The sequence below is a fragment of the Dendropsophus ebraccatus genome, chromosome 3, assembly GCF_027789765.1.
Source record: "Dendropsophus ebraccatus isolate aDenEbr1 chromosome 3, aDenEbr1.pat, whole genome shotgun sequence".
Taxonomy (NCBI): domain Eukaryota; kingdom Metazoa; phylum Chordata; class Amphibia; order Anura; family Hylidae; genus Dendropsophus; species Dendropsophus ebraccatus.
The window spans coordinates 135613716-135630258 of NC_091456.1; the positions used below are offsets into that span (position 1 = coordinate 135613716).

At 41.1% G+C, this 16543-nt stretch overlaps 1 protein-coding gene across 1 annotated transcript in view; it reads right to left on the reverse strand.

Moving 5' to 3' along the window:
- Positions 1–7958: 7958 nt before the first annotated feature.
- ZSWIM6 (zinc finger SWIM-type containing 6) overlaps positions 7959–16543 on the reverse strand; it is an 81639-nt gene continuing 73054 nt past the window's right edge. Inside the window, exons 10-14 of the mRNA XM_069962731.1 lie at positions 16086–16221; positions 14736–14893; positions 13046–13209; positions 9276–9357; positions 7959–8840 (exon numbers count right to left, since the gene is read on the reverse strand). Of these exons, the coding sequence (XP_069818832.1) occupies positions 7978–8840; positions 9276–9357; positions 13046–13209; positions 14736–14893; positions 16086–16221 (1403 nt within the window). The 3' untranslated portion in view covers positions 7959–7977. The remainder of the gene's footprint in view (positions 8841–9275; positions 9358–13045; positions 13210–14735; positions 14894–16085; positions 16222–16543) is intronic.

Consider the following 16543-nt stretch of genomic DNA (forward strand, 5'->3'; position numbering starts at 1 on the left):
TACATTAACCTGATGAAATGCAAAAAAAATAAAAATAAATTAAGTCTTATTATTGCATGCAAATATTTATCAATGTATTGGAAGCAGTAACACAAAGGAAATCTTTTACAAGATTGCAGTGAACTGCTGAAACAGATGATAGGAAAATATAATCAGAGAAAACAGAGATCTTCCTTTCATTCACATATGACATATGGCATTTAAGATCTCTGCTTAGTTACAGACTGTAAAACAGTTGCCGATTAAAATAAAACTGCTACAGGATCAGCAGAATTTCGCTTAACCAGGGAAGGTGTTTCCCAACAAACATCAGGTTTAAATAAACAGGGAGAATAAATCTCACTGTGCAGAGTGGCCATAGATGTTCACCTATCAGCCGTAATGTTAACACCATTGCCAGGTGAAGAGAATAATATTGATGTTCTTGCAGTAATTGTGTCTGTGAAGGATTGGAATATATTTAGCCCTTCAGGACCCGGCTAATTTTCGTTTTTGTGCTTTTGTGTGAGGTATCATTTTTTGCGCCATGATCTGTACTTTCTATCGGTACCTTGATTGCGCATGCGACTTTTGGAATGCTTTTTATTACAATTTTTCTGGATTTGATGCGACCAAAAATGTGCAATTTACCGTGCGAGATCAGAAATTAAAAATTTATAGTTCGGGCGATTGCGCACACGGCGATACCAAACATATTTAATTTATAAAATTGGGAAAGGGGGTGATTTAAATTTTTTATTAGGGGGACAGGATGTTTTATTAAAAAAATGTTTTTTTTTCCACACACACATACTAGAAGTCCCCCTGGGGGACTTCTCAGCAAGAGATCAGAGCAGTCATACTAGATCTATGCAGTATAGATATACTGCATAGATCCATGAGATAGGCATTCTATTACTTTTGGCTAATGCAGACGAAAATAGAATGCAGAGCTGGGATCAGCGCCAGGAAAGGTAAAAGCAGCATTTTAAATTCAACTGTCAACTTTGACAGCTGCACTTTAAAAACTAATTAGTGGGCACGACAATCAGACTGTGCCCGCTTATTTCCGCTGTCCCGGGCTGCAGATAGCACATAAGGACGTACAGTTATGCCCTCATGTGGGAAGGGTCTAAGCAGCAAGTAAACAGTCAGGTGAAGTTGATATTTTGGAGGCAGAAGAAATGGGCAAGTTTAAGGATCTGAGTGACAGTGACATGGCCGGAATTGTGATGCATGGGTGAAGGGGTTGAATTAAATCTAAAGTCTTAAAAGGTATAGGCCCTTTTATAGTAAAATTGCAGTGTACTCACTGCACTTACTGAGAGCAGCTCCCTGTGTACCTCAGAGCTAAAATAACACTCTGACATGGAGGAGCATGTGACCATGCCACGCCCTGTGTCCTCATATAGGCATATACAGGCTCAGCTGCGGACACGGGGTGGGGGCAGGCATTATCAAATGATTCACTTAATACTGTAAATGGAAGAAGTTTTCTACAAAGTAGCCAACCCTGATGCCAGCAAGCAGTAGTTAGTAGTACCTAACAAGGTTAGCCTAAAAGGGAGAACTTGCAATGGGGTCCTAAAGGAGTATTCCTCCCACGGCCTCTTACCCACCGACCCCCCCCCCCCCCCCAAAGTTTTTTTTTTTGTACACCTCTTGCACACACCTAAACTTTTCTAAGTGATGTACTACATTTAAGGTGGTGCTGACCAAGAAATTAAATCTCGCAGCATGCCATGCACCTCTGTTACTACTACAATTACCTGCCTCTGTTTACTAGTTCCTGCCCAGTGCTGTACAGACTGCATGGCCTGGAGACGTGCCCACAGTGCTGAGGTCAGTGATGGGCTTCGTTTACAAGTGCCAGGCCCACCGCTAAGACCAGGGACATGCAAGCACCCGCTCCAATTTTGGGGGGGGGGGGGGGGGGAGCAAAATGGAGTGGGCCTACAGCAAAGGACTTTCCATGTCTTTCAGGGTGTGTGGCACTAAAAGGCATGGGAATGGCACAGAGGGCTTGATTACACTACATTACATAGTTTATGAATGAGGACAATAAAATATTGCGTGGGAAAAACCACATTAATACTGGCTGCTGACCATTCTGTGGTTATATTGTGTTCGATCAGCCTTGTATCACAGAGTCCATGCTAACCCCTGTCCACCCCTGAAAGTGCATACAGTGTGCACGAGTCAGAAGTGAACAGATCTGCTGATGCAAAGGAGCAATATTTCCCTCAAACCGTTTGCATGGACCCAGTCACTCATACAGTCAGAAATATCTAAATATGCACTTAAAGTGGTTATCCAGCTCTACAAGAACATGGCCACTTTTCCCCCTCTATTGTCTCCAAATTGGGTGGAGTTTTAAACTCAGTTCCATTGAAGTAAATGGAGCTTAATTTGCAAAACACACCTGACCTGGAGACAAGAGTGGTGCAAAAGTGGCCATGTTTTTGTAGTGCTGGATAACCCCTTTAAAAACAGATATGGACATGCATGGAAAACTACATAGAAATGATGATGCTAAACATTAGACTGTTTTCGGATCCTCCCAATATCAGAAGACCATTGATGGTAATGTGCCAACTTTTCCCCTGATCTATGGATCGGGCCTGTTGTATTTTAATATAGCAAAGCCCTTTTTTCTTAGGCAACATGGGCCTTTGTCAGAGCGGTTTAGTAATAACTTACTCCCCTCCACCCATTGTGTGTTTACCTAACCACTATTAAAAGGGTTGACCAACTTGAAGGAAACCTAATGGCCCTATTCCACGGGCAGTCTAGGAGGAGCAAACGTGCGCTCTCAGAGCTCGTTTGCTCCTCGTTCCCCACTCGCTGCCGCCGCTATTTAGGAGGGGCGGCGGGGAGCTGCCCGGGTGATGGCTGATCGTCCGGGCAGCCCATAGGATACAGCAGCGTCTGCTGCCGATGCTCCTATTCAATGGAGCGACGGCAGCAGATCGTTGCTGTATCAGTCGCTTGTTTTTCAACATGTTGAAAAACAAGCGACTGCAACGATCAGCCGACATGAACTATGTCTGCTTATCGTTGCACTCTATTCCACGGGACGATTATCGTCCGTATCGGCCGATAATCTTTTCCGTGGAATAGGGCCTTAAATCTGTCAGCTGTAATTCAGGTGCCAAACTGGTGACCATTTTTTCCACAATCTAGAAACACAGACTGAAATATTAAATGGATTACATCTACATAAGATCATCAAACCTTTACCAAGTACTACAGTATGAGATTTTTTACCATTAAATATAACCCCTACATCAAAAAATCCTCAAAAAATTATATTGTCCACAACCATAAATTGAAAAATTAAATTTTTTTTCCCATAATCTAGAAACAGACTGAAATATTAAATGAACCATGACCTTCTGCCTGTCTGGCACATACAGTAACTGATTTTAATTTTAACGCATATACAAGTGCACACTTCTAATAGCAATGCAGTAACTGAGGACAATTTGGAAGAAAGAAAAAAAATCCTCAACAGAAACCTAGAAAACAGGTGGACACATACCAAGCTTCTTGTATTTAGAACAGGAGGTCCTTCCTCCATTGGCTTACTTCTCACTTAGTGTCTACAAAAAAAAAAAGTAGATGACAAGGTACTGTGTGGTCGATAAACAAGACAATATATATTAAAGCTACATACACTGAATCCTCCCCCATATGTAATCTTGCAATATCAAACCGGTGTATATACAGACCATTCACGACAGCAGAAAGTCTGATTCATCCAAGGAAGTAGTCTTTTCCTAAGAAGTCACTAGTCGTATATTTATGTAGATTCAAGAATATATAGTGTTCCATCAGGAATGTTTACCCAAGATCAAGCACTTTAGCCAAGTTCATCTTAAAAACAGACAAGACGTAACACAAGTTTATGAAGAACGCAAAGCTGCCATTAGATATGAATAATGTACACATCTTAATCATGTATAAAAGACAGAGGTTGGCAGACCAGGACTTTACATTAATTCTACTACAGTTTAGAATATCTAAGCAAACCCCTCATTAGATCTTTACAGCAACAGCATTCTCTCTCATTTACAGTAATTTACCATCTGTAAGCATTTACTATGTACCAGACTGGAGATAACTGAACATGTAGACAAACAAGTCCTGAAACTGCAGCGGTATTACCCTTAAAGTCACTCGATCCACTCCAGATTTAACAAAGGATTCACATACTATTCTATAAGTCAGAATATACACCCCAGTTAATGTTTTTCATGGACACAATGTATAAGACTTCATAGCCACACTCTACAAGAACCTATTCATACTCTACTAGATTGTCATCATAGATTAGTTATAAATACTACTCTCCCACAATTGAATATCCCAACGTAGATCAGCTACAGATAGAAAAATAGGGTTAAAAAACGAAACAAAAACTCTGCCCCTTCCACAAAAACAGCACCACCGCTGACCACTGGATGAACCTGGTACTGTAGCTTAGAAACAGCCACTTTAATGCTGGCCCTTTTTTTTCCCCAAATCCTTAGCCCCTTCAAAACCCAACTACCCAGCTTTTGAAAAGCACCCTAATAAAGTAGCTTACATATACTAGGCTTCTGCATATAGCAAAGTTTATTGGACAGGCTTTACATTCTGGGTACCAGTTTTGTGCATCTCCCTGCAATAGTCATTTTTCCCATGAAGGATCTTTTTAGTAAACTATGATGCTGGGAGTTCCATAAGAATTGAAGAGTTAAGCCTGTGATATACAGTCAACTTACAGACTATATATCAAAGACTGCACATGTGAATAAAGCCTTACAAAACCAAACTTTTGACATGTCAAAACCACAATCAGGAGATTGCCGATCGGTACACTTGGGGCTGGGTTCACACTATGTATATTTCAGTCAGTATTGTGGTCCTCATATTGCAACCAAAGCCAGGAGTGGATTAAAAACACAGAAGGGCTCTGTTCACACAATGTTAAAATTGAGTGGATGGCCGCCATATAACAGTAAATAACTGCCATTATTTCAATACAACAGCAGTTTTAAAATAACAGCAAATATTTGCCATTAAATGGCGGCCATCCACTCAATTTCAACATTGTGTGGACAGATCCTTTGTGTTTTTAATCCACTCCTGGTTTTGGTTGCAAAATGAGGACCACAATACTGACTGAAATATACGTAGTGTAAACCCAGCCTAAAGGTGTTATTCCAACAATAAAACCCATTTTCAACTATCCAATAACCATTTACCAATATATTTCAAAATATTTAACTGTTTTGTTAATTTAAAGACCACACGGTCTTCCTGTCTAGTGTATATCCTGTAATTGCCTTGCTCTTTATGCTATACACTCTAGCCAAATGGTGTCTTCTTCATCCTTCCCTCACTATGCTCCTTTAGGTGTAGTGAGAGGAAGAGAGGATTGGCTGAATTCCTGGCTACAGTGTCCACAGAAGCAGGAAGTCTGTTACTGAATATACACTACACAGAAGCTGGGCTAGTGACAACAGAGCAGACTGGAATCAGAAATAAAGCATGAGAGACCACAGAAATATTGGTAATTTGTTTTACTAGCTAGACAGTTGAAAAAAAAAAATGTAATGATTGGAAAACCTCTTTAAACAGATATCTGCTGATATTTGAGCACTGTGCCGTAACCATAAGATGAACATAAGGCATTATGCCCAAGATTTTTCCAGTTTCTCACAAATCAGAAAGTTTATAGGATCTACAACTTGGGCACAAAGACAAATAAATTAAATTATGAGAAGCACTACTGTAAAACTGGTAGTGAAGCTTATTTAAAGGAACACTAACCATTTCATATTTATTACAGGGAAACTGTATAAAAACATAAAACAAAAACACGTACCAAAAGTTTGGCAGGGTTTGTCTCTAATATGTGACGAGGTATAATTGTCCAGACAGCCACTGATCAGAAAAACGAGGAGGGAGAAGTCCGCACTTAGTGCATGTAAAGAGGTGTGCAATAGTTGCAGCTCTTTTCACTCATTCTCCCAATTGTGATTGCTTACGGTCTGAATAGTAAGACCCTGACTAAAATTTACGTTAAAGTTTTTTTTATTTTATGGCGACACTTCTGGGTAACCAAAAAGAAAACAGAATCAGCTTTCAAAAAACTAATTTTAATCAAAACAAAAAAAAAATTGTTGATCATTAACAAGTTTATAAAACAGTGATTTAGTTACATAAATAAATTGATATCAGTGTATCAAATCTTAATTACTTTCAACTTCATGAGCATGTTTACATGGGGTGATGAAGTACAACCTTTTTACCTAGTATAATAAATAAAATGAAGAGCATGAAAGTTCTCTTTTTTTCTAAACAAAAATACTTACAAACATACCTAAAGCATGTTCTCTAATGAAGGGAACGAGAGACACTAGACAACTTTTGCACCAAAAACAAAAACAAAAAAAGGCTTTAGAAAGCACAAGGAATACAGAACCATTCAGCTTAAAAAAAAAATATTGGAACCAATAAGTTGGTATTTAATCATAATGAACAGTTTGGTAGTTAGATCTCCAGTTTGGTTATTTTAAAGCATTAAGACAAGGCAAGATAGAAGGCTGTTTTTTTTAATATATCTAGAGGCAAAAAATAAAAATAAAAATCAAAATTAAATATAAATAAAAAATTGGAGTTTTGAACAGTCATACCTACACAACTTTCTGTCCTGCACAAAGTCAAAATACCTATGCAGACAAATTTATATATATATATATAATAATAATTGTGCACAATAGGTAAGGTTATTGTTAGCTTGCTGCCAAGGCGTCATGAATGAACATCTATTTTTGGATGCACTTTGTGAGTGTTGAAGTGTCTCTTGGAAGATCTCTCTGTGGCCCAAAACCCCTTTTTTGTGGCATATTTTGCTATTAATGCTAAGGCTTGCGGCACTGGCTATATAGGTGACGTCTTTTTCTAAATTGACAGGCCAGGTATGCGCATATGAAGTAAAATATTCCTACAACTTTATAAATCAAGAGTCAAAAATAAAAAAACAAAACAAAAAATGGATATTCCAACCAGTATCAGCCCAGCCATGCAGTGAATCAAGGTGGCTCTGCATAGATGCCCAGCATGTAATGATCACCACCAAAGCCAACACTGAAGCGAGGCTCATGTCTCACTTGGATATGTTCTCCTCCTGTGTTTAGTCTGTTTAAAACCAAGCTACTGCAGCTTCAAGTATTTTGCATTACATAGAATATTCTTTATAAATTAGTTAATGTTATACTTTGTTTTCAATATTCAGACATATACTATAATATATATATACAGTACAATAAATGCTCTCATTCTTTTTTTTTCTTGATAATCCCTGAGAATGTATGTTGACAGTCGCTAAGTTTCCACATGCTTGTGGTGCCATGCTTTTAGATGAACTGTGTTGCAAAGCCACAAAGTCAGCCTTAAAAAATTTTTTTGTAGTTTTTACATCTACTAGTATTGTTTTTGGGGGGTTTCTGTGGTTAAGTATGTTGAAATGTAAGAATGATATACAGAGGAGTAAAGCTGGATCCATTCGAGGTACTTGTCACGGGATGAAGGGTTTAAGGAAATTTTTTTTAACGTTTGGTATTTTTTTTTTCTTCAAGATTTTCTGTCTTTTTAAAGCCATTTGCGTTTTCTTTGAGGCTGTGAACAAATACAGAAACAGGAGAGCTATGTGGGCTTTTGCCACTCGACAACATATACTCAGTGTAAACCAAACCTTAAACCTCTCTCATACACACAGAGAATTGAAAATAAAAATAAAAAAAATTTAAAATAAAGAAAAATATATAAAAAACACAAACTTTCACAACATGACAATTTAGTTTGCAAACTCAATTTAACTATACACATAATACCGGTGTGGCTCTTTTTTTGTGTTTTGACTTTTTTTCTTAAGTTAAAAAGGATAAAAAGGCAGGCTCAAGTAAAAACAAACCTTCTCCCCCACCCCCCACCCCCATTCACACATTGTCAACCAAAGCGCTCACGGACCAGCATCATCAGTTTCTTTTTTCCTTTGTAGATTTGTTTTAGGTTGTCAATGAACTGTGTAAACTGAATGTGTCCGTCGTGAGCCATTAAGAAGGTCTCTCGGGCCTTGCTAAGAAACTCTATAAATTCACTGTAGTGTCGAGGACTGATGTGTGTGAGCCGCGAATGTGTCGTGTTTATGTAGGCCCCAATTGTGGCGTCCAAGAGCTGTCTTAAAGGGGACTTGTCCAGTGACATAAGCTTTCCAGAGTTCCTTCGTCCGTGGAGTCCCACCATCCCAGGGGTGGTCAAAGTGCATCTGCGCAAAATGTCTGAAAGTACTGTCGCACATTTGACACTTGTGACCACAAGAGGTATTATCGCTGCTAGCTCATTTTTTCCAAGAGAGTGGCTGAGTGCACATGCCCACAAAACGTCATTAATGGCAGGGTGTGTATCCTGGTTGTAACTCAGGTTAAGATGCGTCATGGCCAAGGTAGCCAGTTTGTACGCCCTCATGGGGTAACCACGGTGTTCCATGTACCGTGCTATCGTAAAAAGCTGTGTGTAGCTCATGCCGGTGGCAGCAGCATCCAGGACAATTTGGTAAGCAGTCTCAAAAGCTATGTGATCCTTTTCACATAAAGTAAGTGCTGACAGCGCACAGTTTTGAGGGTCCTTCATAGCACACTGGAGCGCAAGCGTCCTAGCACTGCCGGCCAGCTTTTCCTGTTGATGGCAGTCCAGATGCAAACGGACAATGGTGCTGTTAGACATCACTGTTGTAGCAACGATGCTAGTGGCCTCCGTTGGCGTGAAGAGAGTGAACCAGCTCTGCATGATGCTGTCAAGTGCATAAACACCTGCATACAAACAGGAGGGAGAGCATTAACGGTGTTCACATTTATACTCAACATTAGAGATGAGCCAACTTCCCGCAAACCCAATTGTTCAGCATATGAATCCCGCTGCCTGGAGAAGGATGCAGCTCTACGACTGCCTGGAAAATATTGATACAGCTCTACGACTGCCTGGAAAATATTGATACAGTCATAGGATCCAAGTGACGATCAATCTGGTTTGTGCAAACCCAAACTTACTGTAAGTTTGCATATCTCTACTCGACACATTTTTAAACCGTTCAACCTACTTACTGACTGTTTCTATTTTAATATTTATGGTGGCTAAAAATATTGCAAGGGCGAAGAAAAAAAACCCACTGGCAAATTCAGGTTTCTAGTACAAAAGGCTGCCCCTAAAAATGAGAAATGTGCAATAAAATCTCCCAGGTTACTTACCCACTTCAGTTGCACATGTTACCAGCCATCGGACCATTTCCCGTCGTCGCCAGTTTAAAGTGGATAACGTCATACGCATTACCTAAAAGACATGATTGTAATACACAATTTATTAGGACTAGAGCCCAGTTACAGTCAATTTATACGAATATACAAGCACATTTCTACCACACTGCCTTCAAAAAGATTGCAGGGGTGTTCAGAAAAGACCATAAAAATGCAGAAGCCACACTGATCTATGGTGCAAAACCTATGGCCCACCAGCTGTTACAAAACAATACATATGCTGCCTGGACAACCTTTATAGCTGGATGTGGATGAGGCCTCACCAGTTGTATGGCCAAAAGCCAGCCTGCAAGCAGGTCAGCTTTACATGTCAGTCATATACAGATGTCAAGTCTGGCAATATAGGTGCACATTTATTATATGGCTTAAAGTGACTACCACCAGGCCCAGGCTGAAGCACTGGAGGCGGGCCGACCCACCCTTAGTCGGAAGAAACTCCAGCCCCTCCATGACGTGACTCCATTAGAATCAATGGAACCCTATCATAGAGGGGCGGGGTTTTCTCCCACTAAGGGTGGGTCAGCCCACCTCCAGTGCTTCAGCCTGGGCCTGGTGGTACAGTCACTTTAAAGGCCTTAAGGTGCAGATGGGCCCAATGGACGTAAAAATATTTGCAAACAGTGTTTTTGCAAATTTTATTTGCATAGGGGGCATCTGTGCCTCTTGTACCAGAGAGGCGGGCAGGGGGGTGCGGCAGCATGCAGAGGGGGAAAAATGTCAGCGAAACCTATGCCAGCAGTGAGCCGTGACTCTGGTGCACACTGATTTATGTAGAGGCAGTTCGCCTCTACATATATCCTTATAGCTTCGGTGCTGCGGGGACATTGTTAAGCCTGGCGCAAAAAGACGCCGGACTTAATAAATGTTCCCCATAATAAGCAGTTTGCATCAAACCATAGGATTTGGTATTAGGGGCAACTAACATGGTCTAGTTATATTGCAACAAAAGACCAAATGGCAAACAGATGCAATGTCTCTATCCTGCAGCGGAGGCCTCCATCAATGACAGGGAAAAGGCAGCATTACCAGTGAACAAACGGGGATTTCAAAAATAGACAACCCCTTTAGACAACGTTCCTACAATGTAAAAATAAGGGCAAATAACAGATCAGGACCATGAATAACGGACATTGTTTTGCAACAGCCATTAGATTGCCTTTTTTCTGTGGGAACATTGCCTTAAGGTCATCTGTTTTGGGGCAATATAAGTGCAATTTGGTTTGCTATGGGGTGACAAGTAGAGATGAGCAGTAATAATAAGGCCCTTCATTATCTCTGCAATGCATTCATCAGCCAGCTTCCATTTAACCGACTGCTGCTTGGTAATGCTCCTCCCCAGTTCTGTTTCCCAGGACTGGATCCAGCTTTTCCCAGCACCCAGGGAGGAGCGGCAGTCTGTTATAAGGCAGCAGGCTGATGAGCGGATTGCAGAGATAACGAAGCCATTCACCTCATTATTACTGTAAATTGGCTCATCTCTAGTTACAAGCACTCCTAAGAATAGCAAGCTGGAAAATGCCATCGACTTGGAAGTAATACGTTTGCAAGTGTAGCATAGAATGGGCTAAAGATAGACTGTTCCATATGTAATCGTACCCTGGGAAGTCTTTAGGCTATATGACATAGTAAGACTCATCAGGAGATTGTGGGGCTCATGAAGCCCATTATTTATCTATTGGTAATTGACGGATTAGCATATTAACAATGGAAGGTGACAGAATCCAGCACAGGCCTCAATTACAGCAGCAGATTTCCTAGGCAAGCTGAAAATTACCCTAATCACCACAATGGCCCACGCAACCAGGCGCCGGGTTCCTCCACAAATGATGAAGCTTGGGATTTCATCGGTCCCATTCACTTTTTTTGCAACACTGTTAAAAAGCTGATGCGCTGCTCTGTCTGTACATACTGGGGGTACCAGGGGAAATGCATTTTGCTTTGCAGTTTATACAAAATGCCTATTTTGAATGTATGCCATTTACCACTTGGGAATACAGAAATTGATTTCACACGCTGTTTGGCAAGGCTATTAGAAGACCCATAGATAACCATTATGAGGAATCAATATTGAGCTTAACCTATACATCACCCCTCTGCTCAATGCTGGGGTGTTTTTACTCGATGGCAAATGACAGAATTTTGTGCAATCTATGCAGAGAATGAAGGTCTGATTCATACAATAGCTCTATGCCGCAGCACATTAATGGTACATTCAATGCTAGGAACTGCTTCATATAGGAATTTAATGAGAGTGCATGCCTCAAGCTTGTCATTCTGACAATAAAATTGCACAAGCAGGTTAGATGTTGAAGACAAGCTGCCATATTTGTATAAGCATTTGAGCATCTACAACACCTAAATGACTGTCTATATTTATCACTGTATTGTTTTACTTATTTTGCACTCATCCAGTGTCTAAATATCCCAAACCTTACAGGTTCTACCAGTTATTAGAAACAGTCAACAAGCTTGTAGCCAGAAACACCCCTATGAGGGTACCTAAGCTCCTAGGATGTAGCTGTACCGCAATATTCTACAACACAGTAATTAGAGATGAACGACCCTCAAGCACACTCAAGTGCCCTTAAACTCGAGCATGCGCCACTTGATTACCGGTGGCTGCAGAATTTGGGTACAGTACTAGGAAGTCCTAGAAAACATGGATACAGCCTATGGCTTTATCCATGTTTTCCAGGCAGCCTTCAGATCGCTTCCAACAGTAGTCACATGCTGCACGCTCTGGTTGGGATGAACCTTAACGTGCTTGACGATTCGCTTATTTCTAAGTGTAATGTCTGCTGTGAAGACTGCACTCCTGCTAGATTAGTGTCTGTAGTGTTATGAGGAGTTGTTAAAAAATGCCTTACAACTCATTTTAAGTTTTCTAACACTGCTGCATATAAAATAAACATCCAATGCGTACCTCTCCCCCGGTGTCACTAGTGTCCCCTGCTGACTTCAAAGCCTACACTTACGAGGCAAACTCGTTTTGGGAGTGAAAGCCCACTCAGCCAATCACTGACTGGGATGAGACAGACCTTCGGGCACTGGTTGGCTGAGTGAGCTGTCACTCCCAAGTTAATCTCGAAAGTGGAGGCATTGCAGTCAGTGGGGGACACCTGCGACACCAGAGGAGAACACAGAGGGGGTGCAGACATGTAAGCATAACATGTTTATTGTTTTTATGCATCAGAATATCCAAAAATGCTGAACGCCGGACAACCCCTTCAAGCTTTGAAGCCTTTGGATTTGTACTTGACAACAGTCCCCTTTTTGGTGGGACAACCCTATAAAATCAGAAAGATCAGGAAAACCTCACCCAAAACTAAGTATTTTGGAGGCACTGCCTAGTGAATTGAAGGCTTTAAACATCCTAATTTTGGCTATTAAAATGTTCATATGTACCGTATGTATCTGTGGACTAAATCACAATGTCCTACTGTAATAGTAATTTACCGAAATGTAATGCAATCGCTCCTAAGACTCCAACCCTGCTGGAGTTTTGTGGAGATTGTTCTGCCATTAGCAGACAACTAAGAAATTCCAGCTGATCGCTGGCCCTTTTACACGGACAGATTATCGGCAATGAGCATTCCAGCCAGCCAGTATTAAAGTACCCTTACTACACTCACAACCCACTAACAGCCAACAACAGAGTTGCCAACCAGTAATGCTTGATCGTATTATAGAGGAATTTCACCAACCTGAAGGCCCAATTCCAACGATACTTTCAGCAGCGTTATATCCGGTAAGCTGTCCATTAACGTTGCTATTTTAAACGCATCTTGTGCTAGCTTGAATATGTGCGATGAGGAGTGGATATTTTTCTGGATGGATTCTAATACTGTTTCCAGTCGCCTAACATCACCTGCAGATGGAAGAGGAGGAGAAGGCATTTATCAGCATCTAAGTCCACGAGAAATTACTTATTCCAGGCACATCGCAAGAATCAGTGGAGAAAAACCCTGTTAAGAAAGCGTATAGCCCTGAAGCACGGCTGACCAGGGAACACTGTGAACGCAAACACTTAACTAGAAAATATCATTTCAGGAGGCAGAGGAGGAATTTACCAAAATAAAAGGAAAGTTGCTTGAAACAGGAACCAAGTGTAAAAGAGGTAAAGTCTGGATGTGACTATTGGAAGAACTGAGTCTTCAGCAGCAAACATAGGGTAGATTGTAAGCACTTGTATACAGTATATGTTTAAAGGGGTTATCAATAGAGATGAGCGAACCTCAAGCATGCTCGAGTCCATCCGAACCAGATCGTTCGGCATTTGATTGGCGGGGGCTGCTGAAGTTGGATAAAGCCCTAAGGCTATGTGGAAAACATGGATATAGTCATTGGCTGTATCTACGTTTTCCAGACAACCTTAGAGCTTTATCCAACTTAAGCAGCCAGAGCTAATCAAATGCCGATGGTCCGGGTTCGGATCGACTCGAACCGGGTTCGCTCATCTCTAGTTATCTAGCCTTATAAAACTTAGTCTATCCTCAGAACCCTGAATGCCCCCAAAAATCTGCTGTTTGCAGGGATCCGTGGTGCCCAGCGTTTACTATAGCTTGGACCTGCACAATCACACTTTTAGTAGCCATGATGGAAGGAGCTGCAGCTATGAACGCAAGTGAATGCTGCAGAACCCTGCACCACTGCTAATAGCACGGTGATGCATGCACAAATACTGGACCACAATGAGGATGAAGGAAGTGGCAGGGAGATGCACATTGGTTAAAGGAGGCCACACAAAATTTTCCAGGATGAGCAGAGTAAGGAGGCATACGCATTCCTTGCACGGTCCGTAAATAAGAACGATGTGCTACAGAGCAGAGTGCAGTGCTCCAAAACTGTGCTCTATGTCAGAACAGTAGGCTGAATATTTACACAGTTTCGGACGGGAACAGTTTCATCGCCCGTATCTACGGACCATGCAAGAAACGTGTGAATGCCCCCTTAGACATACTAGGCAAAAATTCTATAAAACAGAAAGAAACCAGCCTGGTTACCCAAAGCACAGGGCAGCATTTATTTCCCTCAGCAATGGGCATACTGAGAACGTTTTAATAAATGAAGCCCAAAATTCAGAGGAGGAAACTTCTATCCATAGCTGTGCATATGCTGCCAATATGTAATTCCAGCCAGTCGAATGCATTCACATGAAATATGCAGGCTGCACACCAGGGAACATTTATGCATAATGGCATAATGCTTCACAGGTAGCTGAGCAGACCCATAGCAACCAGATTCCACTAGACTGTACAATAAATGTATTTGTGGTTTCAACGGGAAAGGCTATTTTTATAGTTCCTTATGCTCACACACTTGTTTTGCAGATCTCACCACAATCTAACAAGTGTACGTTTTTGGTAAGTAAAGAAGATTGGTAATAGGTCGTACCTTTGGCTGCGGTCAGCATTGTAGATGCCAACTCACACTGTTGTGACTCAATATGACTCAGGGTGAACCAACGGGGATAACGGTTAGGAACAACTGAGGCGATGTGGTGTGGCCGGGACATGTCTCCGGTGGGAGCCGTGGATTCCAACACAAGCAACCTGCAAACAGACCAAGATCAATGATTAAACCAAAGCTTACTAGTCACTTGACTGATTTCTTTTGCACGCAGGAATGTATTCAATGCCACATTGAACACTCAATTTAAAAGGGAAATGTTTAACCAAAGAAGTCAGGAACGCCATTTTTTATTTCTGTATATTAACAGTATGGCAAACCTGTCCATAACATTTATATGAAGCGGTCATAGTCCCTCAGTAGTCAAGAAATTCAGCAAAAGCTATTTCTAGGCTTTATTAGTTGTAGAATAAAAATGTAATACATTTTTTTTACTTCTGCAGCTTTCATATATTCTAATACAAGCTGCTGGATTTCATTAATTCTCAATCCCAATAGCTCCATCTTCTTTCTTTATATTCACATGCAATTTACTATAATTTGAGTTTAAATGCATGTTCATATAAAGAAAAGAGGGGAAGGGGAGGGGTGGTTGCAGATTGCCATATAAAGAAATGAGCAGCTAGTATTAGCATTGTACAGTAATACAAGCTGCACAAGTGGGAGGGGGGAATTGCAGAAATATTCTAATCCCCAAAATGCACACACATATATCCATGAATGTTGCATTGTTCATCAGCAGTAAAATACTGGAGCTATAGTATCATTGACGACACCCTCACAACATGGCCTACATTCATGGCATCCTACCTAAGCACACTGAGAGCAGAGTAGGCTCATGGAATACATGTACACTTATTACCGAAGCCCAGGGGGTGTATAAAAAAATTTCAGTACTTCTTCACCTGTATGGCTTTCGAGGTTGCCATAACAATCCCCTACAACAGGGATGGGAAACCTTGGGCCCTCCAGCTGTTGCAAAACTACAATTCCCATCATGCCTGGACAGCCAAAGCTTTGGCCGAAGGTTCCCTACCCCTGCCCTCTTAAGTTTCCATAAACAGTTCTACACTTCTCTTATATAGTTTAAAGCCTGGACCACCAGTCTTAGATTATTGTGCAATCACTGCATTTACACAGCCAAAATTGCACAGGTATCTAGAAACTAAGCCCAATATCTAACTCGTGTAAGCTAAATATCCATAGCGTTCTATGATCTACATTTGCCTCTAGATATTGCTGCTGCAGCAATACAGTCATTAAATGTGTCATTATCCATTTACCAGAACAAGGGTTAAAAGCTGGGATGACAGAACGGAAGACAGCCACACTTACCTCATTGCTCGCAGTGCAATCTTGTATGCCAGTTCAGCATCGTGAGGTAGGAGGGAGGTGAAAAGATACTTGGCAAATGTGTGCATTGGAATACTCTCTCGATGGATGATTTCACCCAAACCACTGTATGGCCCAGCTGTGCCAAAAAAACATACATTACTCCAATGTGCTCACACAGCTCTGCATAATAACACAGCCGCACAATACTAGGTCACATCGGCATCTGCTGCAGTTCTGTTCATTTTACAAAACACTGCACCAGGCGGCTTTGTTCTTTTTATTTCCTAGCAGAAAACCAATTATTTGCTCATTGATGAAGCATTTAGGAAAAGAACCATGCTGGAAATATTACTACATTTACTAGACCAGTTACTGAATACAAAAGCAGCAGGTATACAGTAATACTATGTACCATGTACAGCATAATGATGCTCTTAAAGGGGAATTACAGTGTCAGC